The sequence below is a fragment of the Silene latifolia genome, chromosome 8 (genome assembly GCF_048544455.1).
Source record: "Silene latifolia isolate original U9 population chromosome 8, ASM4854445v1, whole genome shotgun sequence".
NCBI classification, from domain to species: Eukaryota; Viridiplantae; Streptophyta; class Magnoliopsida; order Caryophyllales; family Caryophyllaceae; genus Silene; species Silene latifolia.
Window position 1 is genome coordinate 10,806,389 of NC_133533.1, and position 14,067 is coordinate 10,820,455.

Sequence of the window (14,067 nt, forward strand, 5' to 3'; positions counted from 1 at the left end):
CTCAGTTCTAAACTTCCTTCTTCACAAACACTTCCTTTACAATCTCTCTCTACGACAAATGGCGGGAAAATCAGGAAAAAATTGGCCGGCAATAGGAATCGATCTCGGAACAACATACTCATGTGTGGCAGTATGGCAACATGATCGTGTTGAGATTATCACCAACGACTTGGGCAACCGAACGACGCCGTCTTGTGTCGCTTTCACCCAAACACACCGCCATATCGGTGAAGCTGCTATCAATCAGGCTTTCATCAACCCTACTAACACTATCTTTGGTTTGTTTTTCTCTTTTTTTTTTGTTTATCTTGTATTTCTATTTTAGTTTATTTTTAATTAATACTTTGAACTTGTTAATTTTGTAGTCAGAATTTCAGCGATACCCTAGTTTATAATTTTCGGTATTTGTTATTAGTAGTTTGTATATTGATTGCCAATCTTGAAACCCTAGTTTATAATTTTCGGTTAATTAACAACCATAATCTTCGTCGTAACCCTAGTTGATAGTCTTTCAGAATTCAGAGGACTGTTATTCTATATGTCATATAGCTGGATCTGGGAATGTTCTGGTATGAATAGCTGAAAGCAACAGCTTCGGCCTTGGGGTTTGCAGAGGCCGCTTGCTGCTGTCCTGCACAACAGGACAGCGGCTAACGTGGACCTATTTACAAAACTATTTCGTTAAATAGTTTTGTAAATAACCTCAAAACAAAAAAGTATCTTGGAATATGGGTGTTTAGATAGATGCGTCCTCCGTACTGGTCATTTGTTTACCTTTAGTTAGCTTTGGCACAAAGACTAAGAAGAGGGAAGGACCATCTATGGTTGTTGTTTATGGATGACAAGTTAAACAAATGAATGAGACACCCTAAAATGGAATAGGTAGACAAATGAACGGGGGAGGAAGTACAATTTCCGTCTAAATCTTTACTACGTTGTTGGATTGATTTTGATTCGGTTTGAAGGAAAACAAATAAATCCCACCAAACCAAATCCCCCGCCTTTCCTTTCCCTCCTACCCCATCAAAACAAGCCCTTCAAAGTTCAAAACCCCAAATGTTCCTCCATTAACAAAAATATCAGTTGACTCCTAACCGACAGACCACCATCCTAAACCCGGCCAACCACCACTTCTTTTACTTCGTCCTTCTCCATTCGCCAACTATCATATTTGATGGCCATCACCATAAAACGCCCTACACGCCACGCCCCATTTACTCTCTTCATCTGTTCGGGTTCTTATTTCTCAAAATTCTAGTCATATATTTGGAAATCCTATACTGCTTTTTGCATATACTCTGTATTTAGTAAAACCATTTATCTTTGAAGTTGAATGTTTAGCAATGGAAGTGAAAGATTATCATGGATGGGTGAATATCTTGGTGATAAAAGTGTTTATAGTGTGAAATAATTCATCTGTATGACTAAAGTAATGAGCTACTAGTCATTTTAATTATTTGTTAGTGCTTGGTAGCTTGTTATAACTATTTTGGCACTGCGTAAATAACTTTGACATGCATTTAACCAAAGCTAAGATCATATATTTTCTTGAATACTTTAAGAGAGAATGAAGTTTCTTAAGAGCATATTTTCTGAACTCTTGAATACTTCAAACAGTGAATGACTGGCCATTTTATTTGACAGATGCAAAGAGGCTTATTGGCAGAAAATTTAATGATCAAGTGGTGCAAGATGATGTGAAGCACTGGCCATTTAAAGTCATTGCTCTATCTGATAGCGATGACACGGAGAAACCTATGATTGTGGTTAATCACAAGGATGAGGAGAAGCATTTCTCCCCTGAAGAGATATCATCCATGATTCTCACAAAGATGAAGGAGATTGCAGAAGCGTACCTTGGTACAGAGGTCAAGAATGCTGTTGTCACTGTGCCGGCGTATTTCAATAATGCGCAGCGCCAAGCTACTAAAGATGCCTGCACCATTGCTGGGTTGAATGTCCTCCGCATTATTAATGAGCCAACAGCAGCTGCCATAGCCTATGGGCTTGACAAGAAGCTCACTAGTGCTGCTGTTGCTGGAACCAAGAATGTTTTTGTGTTTGATCTTGGTGGTGGAACCTTTGATGTTTCCTTGGTTACTATTGGAAGAGATGTAATTGAAGTCAAAGCAGTTAGTGGGGACACTCATCTTGGTGGAGGAGATTTCGATAAACGGATTGTAAGCCATTTTATTGCGGAATTTGAGAGGAAGCACGGTAAGGACATGAGTAACAATCCCAGGGCTGTAGGGAGGTTGCGAGCTGCTTGTGAGAGGGCCAAGAGAAACCTGTCGTCGGCTCCTGATACATCCATAGACATCGATTGTCTTTTCGATGGAATAGATTTCTCGTCAACTATAACTCGTGCAAGATTTGAGAAGTTGAATATGGATTTGTTCCAAAATTGTCTCGGCCCTGTTGAGAAGTGTTTGAAAGATGCAAAAATCGATAAAAACGAGGTGGACGAAATTGTCCTTGTTGGGGGTTCAACTCGAATCCCAAAGGTTCAACAGTTGCTACAAGGCTTCTTTAATGGAAAAGAGCTTTGCAAAGGTATTAACCCAGATGAGGCTGTTGCATATGGTGCCGCATCTCATGCAGCATCAATAGCTGGTGCAACGGGTAACTAAAACCATGTACTTCTTGATGTTACTCCGCTTTCTCTTGGTGTTGGGCTGCACTCTGGTGTAATGAAATTTATAGTCCCTCGGAACACAGCTATACCCACCAAAATGAATGGGAGGATTGTAACAGCGTATGAGAACCAAAGCTCTGTGTCATTTCCGGTGTTCGAGGGAGAAAGATCCATTGCTAATGAAAACCACTTTCTAGGAAAGTTTAAACTGGAGGGAATCCCTCCAGCACCAAAGGGAGTTCCTCAGTTCGACACTGTTTTCGAGATAGATGCTGATGGTATTCTGACTGTTTCTGCTGAGGATTTAGCCACGAAAAACAAAAATCAGATCAGCATAACTAGTCACAGCGCAAGGCTGTCGAAGGAGGAAATTGATAGGATGGTGAAGGAAGCCGAAAAGTACAAGGCTCAGGATAAGGCATTTAAGGAGGCGGTCATGGCTAGAAGTAAGTTAGAGATTTATGTGGATGAGGTGAAGAACAAGTTTAGTGACCTTAGCGTTAGTGGGGTAAAGATCGAGTCGAGGGACAAGAGAACTGTGGTTGATGCCATTGAGCAGACAGAACAATGGCTTGACTGGAACTACATGTTTGCTGAAGCTCGAATGTTCGAGGAAAAAATCAATGAAATGAAGAATACATGGGAGCCACTTTTTACGAAGATGTGTAATGGTAATGGTGGTGCTAAAATTTGCCCTAAAACTGTGAAATTGGAGCATGATTGGTGTTCAATCAATGCTTTTGATTGAATGGTAGGACAATGATCTTGGTGCACTGGTGGTTGCTTTTTTGCTGTTACTGTTGAGAACATCTGTTAATCTTGTAAGTTGAACTATTCTATGAACGTGCTACGTGCCGTATATTTAGGTTACTGCGAAAGTATTTATTTTCACCAGATCATTTATTATCAAGTTATACGGTTTTTCTGTCCGTTATTATCAAGTTATATGAGGATGATAGAAGTGTAAAACAGTAAAAATTTGAACCGGACCATTTATTTCCGGTCGATTATGAGTTAAGATATGGTTCTCAGTTTGGGTGTCGGGACTGGTTCGAATAGGGTCAATTTTATTAGGTTTATAAATAGGTACAAAGAAATCCCATTTTGTGATCTCACAAACAAGTAAAAACTGGAAAATATTGACAAAACGGCACTAAAATGCCACCTAATAATATTTAATTTCCTGTTCTGCCAAACTAAATTTGTCAAAATTAGCCTTGTCTACATATCTAGTAGACTAGTACTCATACTGATACGCTCTGTATGACCTAAAAAACTCGATCCGGCTTGACTCAAATTTAATTTGAACTTTTTGAACCCAGTGTTTCCCATACACTAATTATTTGACCCAAAATTGATTACTGAATTGTCGTGCACTCTTGCCCATCTTAAAACACATTATATCTCGCCTACGCAGTACGCACACCTAAAAGTCTAAATTCTAAAACGGCTTGTTTACCGATACGATGTTTGTAGTTGGGTCACTGGGAAAATGATTTACACACATTATGCTAGAACTTGCCCCAAGATTGTGATATTGGACTTGATTGGGCTCAGGTTAGGTCTGGTTAGGTTATTTACATGTTTTGAAATTTGGTCAGATTAGGCTGGGTTAATTTGGGTCTATTCGGGTTACGGTCATGCTCAAATCCTCACTTCAAGTGTCAGGTTGTGTTGGATTATTCAGGCCGGTCTTGAGCTGAGTCAAATGCGCCACACGCAAGAACCTATTTTTGATAATTATTTTCAAATTCATTTCGATAATATTTGTGGTTATTAGACTACTTCTAGAGTCCTAGTATAAAAAAGCAAATCAATTGAACTTGGGCCTCTAAAGATGAAATATGGGTCGCTTTGTATTGGAATGAATATGAATGGATTGATTTGTGATTTCATCAAGATATGGTAGACCTGACAAATGGGTCAATTGGGTCGGGATTGAGTCATGCTATTTCGGGTTTGCTAGCTTCAGGTTGGGTCAAGTTATTCCTGGTTCGGTCATTTTCAAATCAACTATTATCGAGTTATTCATGGATAATAATCCGTTTGCAACAATAAATATTTTGGTCGGGTTATAATGGGCCAGGTCAATTCGGGTTTTGAACTCGGGTGGGGCCGAGTTTGGGTCTCTGTTATTTTGGTTTGCTGATGTACACGGGTCATTCGGGCCGGGTCAGTTTTGCTAGGTCTAGTACGGAGTTAGAACCCTATACTTGCTCATAGATGTTTGGTTCGATCATGTAATGGATATAGTAGTGGTAATAAGGTGGGATGAAGTCAAAAACTTGGGCATGTAGATGGGTACGAGATTCCGAGAGGTTGGAATGAAGTTAGAATCTATTGGGTATATAACTCAATTCCAAAAGCCTCTAACCAAACACTAGAATTGACTGAATCATTCGACTTAGTCATGGCAAAACTGGCTCCCAGAATGACCCTACCCAAATAACCCGACCCAAACTCGACATCCGAATTCAAGACCCGATTTTGACTTGAAACCCGAATTGACCTGACCAACTATAATCCGATCCAAATGTTTATTGTTGCAAATTGATTATTATCTCTGAATAACTCGATAATAATTAATCCGAAAATGTCTCAAATCCAAAATAACCTAACCCGACCGAACCGAATTCAACAAACCTGAAATTACCCCAATCTTGAACAGGCCAACTTGAAGCCGATCCGATTAATCCGTTTACAAGGTCTAATTCCAATCTCTTCCAAAAACTCGAACCAAACAAATAAAGAGCGGCACATATGCGGGATGGCGTATTTTTTATTCAGCAAGTCTTGCTGAAGACGGGACATTTCGTCTTCAGCTGAAGACGGGGTAAAATGTCACCCATTTAAGATGAAAATGTAACCATTTTAAGGTAAATAATTTTTAAAGCTATAATAGTTTGTCATTAAAATGGTAACATTTTGTAGTTAAAATGGCGACATTTGGCCCGTCTTCAGCTGAAGACGAAATATGGCTGCCATCAATGAGAATTTGTGTTTTTTATTTTACATTTTACGGAATACTTCTATTTTCCGTTAAAACGGTCCACGTTTCTCTACCCCTCGTCTCAGTTCTCTACTTCCATCTTCACACACACTTCCTTTTACAGTCTCTCTCTCTAACGCAAAAATGGCGGGAAAATCAGGAAAAAATTGGCCGGCCATAGGAATCGATCTCGGAACCACATACTCATGTGTAGCAGTTTGGCAACATGAGCGTGTTGAGATCATCACCAACGACTTAGGTAACCGAACGACGCCGTCTTGTGTCGCTTTCACCCAAACTCACCGCCTTATCGGCGAAGGTGCTATCAATCAAGCTTCCATTAATCCTACTAACACTATCTTCGGTTTGTTTTTCTCTCCCTTTTTTATTTTTCTTATTTTTTTCTATGAATTTTGAGGAATATTTTTTTTACTGATTTGTTCAGCTTGAATTTCTATTTTACCGCGTTTGTTACTGTGTTTAATCAATTCTTTAAATTTGTTAATGTTGTAGTCGGAATTTCAGCGATATTAGTTAGTTAATCTTGTATATTGATTACGAATCCTGAAACCCTAGTTTATAGTTTTTGGTTAATTAACAACAATAATCTTGGCTGTAATTCATGATCGTGTTTGGATACAATTTCCGTCCAAATCTTTCCTATGTTGGAGAGATTTTGATTTGTCTTTAGGAAGGAAATGAATCCCTCCAACATTTCAACAGTTGTTCTTCCTGACGACGGGACAGATTTTGGAATTTCATGAATCTTTACTTTGTTGGAGAGATTTTGATTTGCTTAAAGGAAAGAAGAAATAATTTTCCCTCATTACAATCATTTGCTTACCTTTTTTATATTCTTTGATAGAGGTATTTTAATTAAAAATACACAAATGATTGGGACGGAGAGATTACTTGTTTATTTGTTTGTGAGAGGAGTAGGTTGGTGATGGGGGAATATAGAAGGCAGGTAGCATTCCTCACGCGATAAAGGTGGAGAAAGTATAGAGTATCATACTATGGGAGGAGAGAAATGGGATTACTGTGGTTTTGGAGGGTGTGTTTGTGTTTGTGTTTGTGTTTGTGTGTGTTTGTGTGTGTGTGTGGTGGAGGTGGGTGGTAGGGCATTTCAAGGTGGTGGCCAGCAACTACGATGGTTGGTAAATGGAGAAGGACAAAGTAGAAGAAGTGGCCGCGGTGGTTGGTTGGTTGAGGGTGGTGGTTTGTGGTTTGGGGGTAAACTAGTAAAGTGATGGTTGTTAGCGGAGGAACATTTGCGGTTTTGAAGGGAAAGGAATATTTGGGGCAGGGAGGAAAAATTTGGAATTTCTTAAATTTTGGAGGGATTTTGTGGGTTGCGTATTAATTTCTGATGGTAAGACGTATTGTATTCAATTGTTCTATTAGAGGAGAATGTTGGAGAGAAGACTTGAAAGCAAAGATGCCTGGCAAAATTTATATAGAGTTAGCATCTTGTGAGACCCTCGTATAGTCGTTTTAGTAGAAGTGTAAAACACTCAGCAATTCAACTTTTATCATCTTCATTGAGATTAAATTCTGAACATAGATTGCTCTTGTTATGTTAGAGCCAAAATAATATCAAGACATTATAATGTGATAAAAAGTCTTATTACTCTTATATTCTCTTCATCTGTTTGGGTTCTTATTTTTCAAAATTCTCGTCATATATGTTTTCAAGTTCTATACTGATTTTGCGTATGCTCTGTATTTAGTAAAACCATTTTTATCTTTGAAGTTGAATCTTCAGCAATGCAACTGAAAGATTATCATGGATGGGTGAATATCTTGATTATAAAAGTGATAGTTGTAAAACATTTCATCTGTCTCGGTCATTTTGTAGGTCATAAATGAAAGACCTTAACGTGGTCTTTAGTTGTATAATGAAAGAGCTTTTGACATAGTTACTTTTGTTCAAGAAGGAAATTAATTTTTACGGTGAAAGTGATGCTTGACGAGAAATATATTATACAGTATATATATGGAAGGAAGAAACTGTTTTCTCATTTTCTGATAATTATTACTGTCTCCGTCCCAATCATTTGATTACCAAGGTAGACAAATGATTGGAACAGAGGCGGTACCTTATAAGTTACAGAGTATATGCAACTGGAGTTATGCAAGGTTGTATGACTTATGTAATGAGTACTGTGGTCTTAAGTCTCAACCCCCTACCTCTTATGCCGTCATTTCGTTCATTTGTTAGTACTTGGTAGCTTGTTACAAGTTATAACTATTTTGGCACTGCGTGAATAACAACCTTGACATGCATCTAACCAAAGTTAAGAGCATATATTTTCTGAACTTGGATAATTTGAAGTTCTATGAAGAAGAAATGAGGTTTCTTAATGGCATGTTTTCTGAACTCTTAAATACTTAAAAGTTTATGAATAGAAAATGAGGTTAAACCTACGAACGGTGGCCATTCTTATTGACAGATGCAAAGAGGCTTATGGGCAGAAAATTTAATGACCAAGTGGTGCAAGATGATATGAAGCTTTGGCCATTTAAAGTCATTGCTCAATCTGATAAAGACTACACAAAGAAGCCTATGATCGTGGTTAATCACAAGGATGAGGAGAAGCATTTCTCCCCTGAAGAGATATCATCCATGGTCCTTGTGAAAATGAAGGACATTGCGGAAGCGTACCTTGGTACAGAGGTCAAGAATGCCGTTGTCACTGTGCCAGCTTACTTCAATAATGCGCAGCGTCAAGCTACTAAAGATGCGTGCACCATTGCCGGGCTGAATGTCCTGCACATAATTAATGAGCCGACAGCAGCTGCCATAGCTTATGGACTTGACAAAAAGATCACTACTGGTGATGTTGGTGGAACTAAGAATGTATTGGTGTTTGACCTTGGTGGTGGAACGTTTGATGTTTCCTTAGTTAAAATCGGAAGAGATGCATTTGAAGTCAAAGCAGTTGATGGGGACACCCACCTTGGTGGAGGAGATTTTGATAAACGGATGGTGAGCCACTTTATTGCGGAATTTGAGAGGAAGCACGGTAAGGACATGAGCAACAATCCTAGGGCTGTAGGGAGGTTGCGAGCTGCTTGTGAGAGGGCCAAGAGAAACTTGTCATCGACTCCTGATACATCTATAGACATTGATTGTCTTTTTGACGGAATAGACTTCTCCTCAACTATAACTCGTCCACGATTTGAGAAGCTGAATATGGATCTGTTCCAGAATTGTCTCGACCCTGTTGATAAGTGTTTGAAAGATGCAAAAATCAAGAAAAGCAAGGTGGACGAAATCGTCCTTGTTGGGGGTTCAACTCGAATCCCGAAGGTTCAAGAGTTACTGCGAGGCTTTTTTAATGGAAAGGAGCTATGCAAAGGTATTAACCCAGATGAGGCTGTTGCATATGGTGCCGCATCTCATGCCGCTTCATTAGGTGGCGCAATGGGTAATAAAGATCATGTACTTGTTGATGTTACTCCTCTTTCTCTTGGTGTTAGGCTGCACTCTGGTGAAATGAAATTTATAGTCCCTCGGAACACAGCTATACCTACCAAGATGAATGGGTGGATTACAACAGTATTTGAGAATCAAAGATCTGTGTCATTTCCGGTGTTTGAGGGGGAAAGATCCATTGCAAATGAAAACCATTATCTAGGAAAGTTTGTGTTGAAGGGAATTCCTCCGGCACCAAAGGGAATTCCTCAGTTCAACACTGTTTTTGAGATAGATGCTGATGGTATTCTGACTGTTTCTGCTGAGGATATCGACACAAAGAACAAAAAGCAGATCACCGTAACTAATCACAGCGCAAGGTTGTCGAAAGAAGAAATTGATAGGATGGTAAAGGAGGCAGAAATGTACATGGCTGAGGACGAGGCATTCAGAGAGGCGGTCATGGCGAAGATTAAGTTAGAGAATTATGTTTATGAGGTTAAGAAGAAGGTTTACGACCTTAACATAAGTCAGGTGAAGATTGATTTGAAGGATAAAAGAACTGTGGTTGATGCCATTGAGCAGACAGAGGCTTGGCTCAATTGGAACTACATGTTCGGTGAAGCTAGAATTTTCGAGGAAAAATTGGAAGAACTGAAGGGCATTTTGGAGCCTCTCTTTAAGAAGTTGCGTAATGGCGGTGGTGCTATAATTTACCCCAAAATTGAGAAATTGGAGCTTGATTGATGTTGAATTTTTCCTTCATACTTCGTATGTAGCAACTTCCAGGTACCGGTAAGTTTTTAATTGCATGGTAGAACAATTAATCAATGATATCTGTATAAAGTTTTTTTAGATAATCCTAGTGGTTTCTTCTTGCTGTTACTTTGGTAAGACGCTGCTGTTAATCTTGTAAGTTAAACTATTCTATGAAATTTCAGTATATTTAGGTTATCGCGAAAGTATTTTTTTTCCCTGGCCAAACTACCAAATTGAAAAACTAGTGAAGGGTAGCCAAATATGTAGACCTGGTAAATACGTCAAACCGGTCGGGTCTGGGTTATTTCGAGCTTGCTGTAATTCGATCATGTTGTTATCAAGTTTTTTTAGGATTAATTAATAGTTAGTTTAAAACAATAATCATTTGAACCCGGTTATATAGGAATAATAGTCCGTCAAGCTCGGGTTCTTAGTTTGGGTGTCGGGGACAATGAAATGTTTAATTTTGTTAGAACAGGGTCAATTTTGTCAAGTTTATAAATTGGTACAATGAAATGTCATTGACAAATTAGTAAAAAATAGAAAAGACAAAATGGCCCTAAAATGCCACCTAATGTTTAATTTTCTTTTTTCTGTCAAATGAACTTGTCAAATTTAACCCTGTCCCCATATTTATATTCATTGTTATCGTCTTGGAGAACGTGAAAAAGTAAATTGGAAGATAAAAAACAACAAATGGGTGAAAAGGAAGTTAACGAAGTTACACATCCAGCTCCTCTGTACTCACAACTCATCTCCGTTAAGCAAGTTTGAAAAGTAAAAGATAAAAATGGCGGGAAAATCACTTGAAAAATGTCCGACAATAGGAATCGATCTCGGAACAACGTACTCATGTGTGGCAGTATGGCAACATGATCGTGTTGAGATAATCACCAACGACTTGGGTAACCGTACGACGCCGTCTTGTGTCGCTTTCACTACAAAACAACGGCTTATTGGTGAAGCTGCTGTCAACCAAGCTTCCATGAACTCTACTAACACTATTTTTGGTTTGTTTTTCTCTCTCCTTGTCTTAGTTTGTTTGTTTGTTTTTTTTTTTTTTTTTTTTTTTTAATATTTGTTAGAGTAATTATTGTGTAAGTTCGTTTTACGGCTGTTGTTTTATATCTAAAAAACTCGCTTCATCTCAGTTTTATTGTCTCCCTTTCTACTATGAGAATATTAAGCGGTGATGGTTACTAAATTTAGGGGAAGGGGACAATAATTCTGGAACAAATTTTAAGGAGAGATGGAAAATTAATATTGGGTTGGAGAGAATACTATTTGTGCCAATTAAAAGACCGTCTCACGCTTTAAGACGCTCTTATTATAATGAGTTTCAGATCTGGGATTTATTTGATTGATTGTTGATCCCCGGAACCCTAACTTCAGTATAACTTGCTGTTTATCTAAATTTTTTTTTTATCACAAAAGGTACCCACTCCGTCCAATAACTTGTACTTTGATTAAAATACTCCGCACAACAAATATAATTGGTAAATTACCTCATAAATTTGAATTTTGAAATGCACTTATATTTGCGACTTGCGAGACAGACACTTGAATTGAATGGAGTGAGTAGAACAATGTGAGACAGTTGGATGAATGGGTTAATGCTCGATTCTGAATTGCTATCTGTATGCGGTGGGTATCGTGTGGGGCTGTAGTATTGATTGATAAAACATGTCACTAATTCAGTTCTGAAAAAGGATCCCAACAGGGAGTCAGGGACTGGGATCATTGTGTGCACACTACCGTCTCATCTGAATTTTTTGTCTGTCTTAATTATCTTGTCCCTTATGTTCAACACATGTCACATGAATCATTTGAACCGGGGTTATATAGGAGCAATTAGTTGCAACATGACTTAGTTTGGGTGTCGGGTTTAGGCATGAATCATATTGTTGGATTCATGCATAAACAGTTTCGGATTATATGATGCATGTTAACAGACCCTAAGTCATGTTGCAACTAATTGCTCTGGTGTTGTGTTCTTTGTATGGTATATTTTAAACAAATGATGGGGGGAAGGGAGTATTTGATTTTTCCATATTTTCACGTATTCTTGATAATTGTTACCTTATGAAGCATAATATGATTTTAGATATATGGCGAGCTTGTATGACTTACTGAGTATTAACGAGATACAGGTTTCAAGACCCCTGTAAGGCATTCCGACAGCGGATTTTAAACAAACTTAATGGCATATGTTCTGAACTCTTGAATGTTGGCCATTTTTTTTTAACACAGATGCAAAGAGGCTCATAGGCAGAGAATTTAATGACCAAGTGGTGCAAGATGATATGAAGCTCTGGCCATTTAAAGTCATTGCTCAATCTGTTACCGACCACAAAAAGAAGCCTATGATTGTGGTCAATCACAAGGATGAGGAGAAACATTTCTCCCCTGAAGAGATATCCTCCATGGTCCTCATGAAGATGAAGGACATTGCGGAAGAGTACCTTGGCACTGAGGTCAAGAATGCTGTTGTCACTGTTCCGGCCTACTTCAATAACGCTCAACGTCAAGCTACTAAAGATGCCGGCACCATTGCCGGCCTGAATGTCTTGCGTATCATTAATGAGCCGACAGCAGCTGCCATTGCCTATGGTCTTGACAAGAAGCTTACTGGTGCTGATGTTGAATCAACCAAGAATGTATTGGTTTTTGACCTTGGTGGCGGAACTTTTGATGTTTCCCTAGTCACTATCGCAAGGGATTCATTTGAAGTCAAGGCAGTCAGTGGAGACACCCACCTTGGTGGAGGAGATTTTGATAAACGAATTGTGACCCACTTTATGGCGGAATTTGAGAGGAAGCACCTTAAGAACATGAGTAACAATCCCAGGGCTGTAGGGAGGTTGCGAGTTGCTTGTGAGAGGGCCAAGAGAAACCTATCCTCGACTCCTGAGACAACTATAGAAATTGATTGTCTTTTTGATGGAATAGATTTTTCGTCAATTATAACTCGTGCAAGATTTGAGAAGTTGAATATGGATTTGTTCCAGAATTGTCTCGACCCTGTTGATAAGTGTTTAAAAGATGCAAAAATCGAGAAAAGTGAGGTGGACGAAATTGTCCTGGTTGGGGGTTCAACTCGAATCCCAAAGGTTCAACAGTTGCTACAAGGCTTCTTCCATGGAAAAGAGCTCTGCAAAGCTATTAACCAAGATGAAGCTGTTGCATATGGTGCCGCATCTCATGCGGCGGCATTATCTGGCGCAATGGTTAATAAAAATCATCTACTTGTTGATGTTACTCCTCTTTCTCTTGGCATTAGGGTTAACTCTGGTGCAATGATGGTTATAGTCCCTCGGAACACAGCTATACCCACAAAGATGAATCGGAGGATTACAACAGCATTTGAAAATCAAAGCTCTGTGTTATTTCCCGTGTTCGAGGGAGAAAGATCCATTGCTAACGAAAATCACTATCTAGGACAGTTTTTGTTGAACGGTATTCCTCCAGCGCCAAAGGGAGTTCCCAAGTTCAACACTGTTTTTGAGATAGATGCTGATGGTATTCTGACTGTTTCTGCCGAGGATTTAAACACAAAAAATAAAAATCAAATCATCATAACTAATCATAGTGCAAGGTTGTCAAAAGAGGAAATTGATAGGATGGTAAAGGAGGTAGAAAAGTACAAGGCTCAGGATGAGGCATTCAGAGAGGCGGTCGTAGCTAAAAATAAGTTAGAGAATTATGTTGATGAGGTTAAGAAGAAGGTTAGTGTAAGTGGAGCAAAGATTGATTTGAGGGACAAAAGAAAGGTAGGTGATGCCATTGAGCAGACAGAGGCGTGGCTCGACTGGAACAATATGTTTGGTGAAGCAAGAATTTTCGAGGAAAAAGTTGAAGGACTGAAGAACATTTGGGAACCTGTTTATAAAAAGTTGCGTACCGGTGATGCTAGAATTTGCCCCAAGATTGAGATATTGGAGCTTGATTGATCTTTAATCTGTTCTCAAATATAGCAACTTCCAGGTCCGGTAAGCTTTTGTACACCTCCGGTTCTTAACCTGTAGGGAAAGAATTTGATTGTATATATAAGATGGTGTTAGCAGTTCCGTACTCTACTCTAATGTGTTTTGGTAATTGTGGTGGATCTGGTGGTTGCTGACTTGCTGTTACTTTGGTAAGACACGGTTAATCTAGTAAGTTGAACTTATTTAAGGTGCAGTATAATTTTCTAGTAATGCTTTCATTTTTCATTGTAAAATTTCCTTCCAGGCCGCTCTGTGGCGCTGTCTAGACTTTAGACACGGC

The 14,067-nt window shown here is 38.9% G+C and overlaps 2 protein-coding genes and 1 pseudogene across 2 annotated transcripts; all 3 read left to right on the plus strand.

Moving 5' to 3' along the window:
* Positions 1-3,469, plus strand: LOC141594106 (heat shock 70 kDa protein 18-like; annotated as a pseudogene).
* A 2,198-nt stretch (positions 3,470-5,667) lies between these two features.
* LOC141596368 (heat shock 70 kDa protein 18-like) lies at positions 5,668-10,014 on the plus strand. Its single transcript, XM_074416499.1, has 2 exons — positions 5,668-5,988; positions 8,078-10,014. Exons 1-2 carry the CDS (start codon positions 5,769-5,771, stop codon positions 9,787-9,789), a joined length of 1,932 nt encoding a protein of 643 aa, XP_074272600.1. The 5' UTR covers positions 5,668-5,768; the 3' UTR covers positions 9,790-10,014.
* Positions 10,015-10,497: 483 nt separating this feature from the next.
* Positions 10,498-14,003, plus strand: LOC141596369 (heat shock 70 kDa protein 18-like). The gene is made up of 2 exons (XM_074416500.1): positions 10,498-10,811; positions 12,052-14,003. Exons 1-2 carry the CDS (start codon positions 10,592-10,594, stop codon positions 13,749-13,751), a joined length of 1,920 nt encoding a protein of 639 aa, XP_074272601.1. The 5' UTR covers positions 10,498-10,591; the 3' UTR covers positions 13,752-14,003.
* Positions 14,004-14,067: the final 64 nt, after the last annotated feature.

What these genes read in the sequence shown, in the direction of transcription:
- LOC141596368 (XM_074416499.1), top strand. Translation starts at nt 5,769, where the DNA reads ATGGCGGGAAAATCAGGAAAAAATTGGCCGGCCATAGGAATCGATCTC. An exon ending in TCCTACTAACACTATCTTCG is followed by an intron (nt 5,989 to 8,077) that starts GTTTGTTTTTCT and finishes TCTTATTGACAG; the next exon opens with ATGCAAAGAGGCTTATGGGC.
- LOC141596369 (XM_074416500.1), top strand. Translation starts at nt 10,592, where the DNA reads ATGGCGGGAAAATCACTTGAAAAATGTCCGACAATAGGAATCGATCTC. An exon ending in CTCTACTAACACTATTTTTG is followed by an intron (nt 10,812 to 12,051) that starts GTTTGTTTTTCT and finishes TTTTTAACACAG; the next exon opens with ATGCAAAGAGGCTCATAGGC.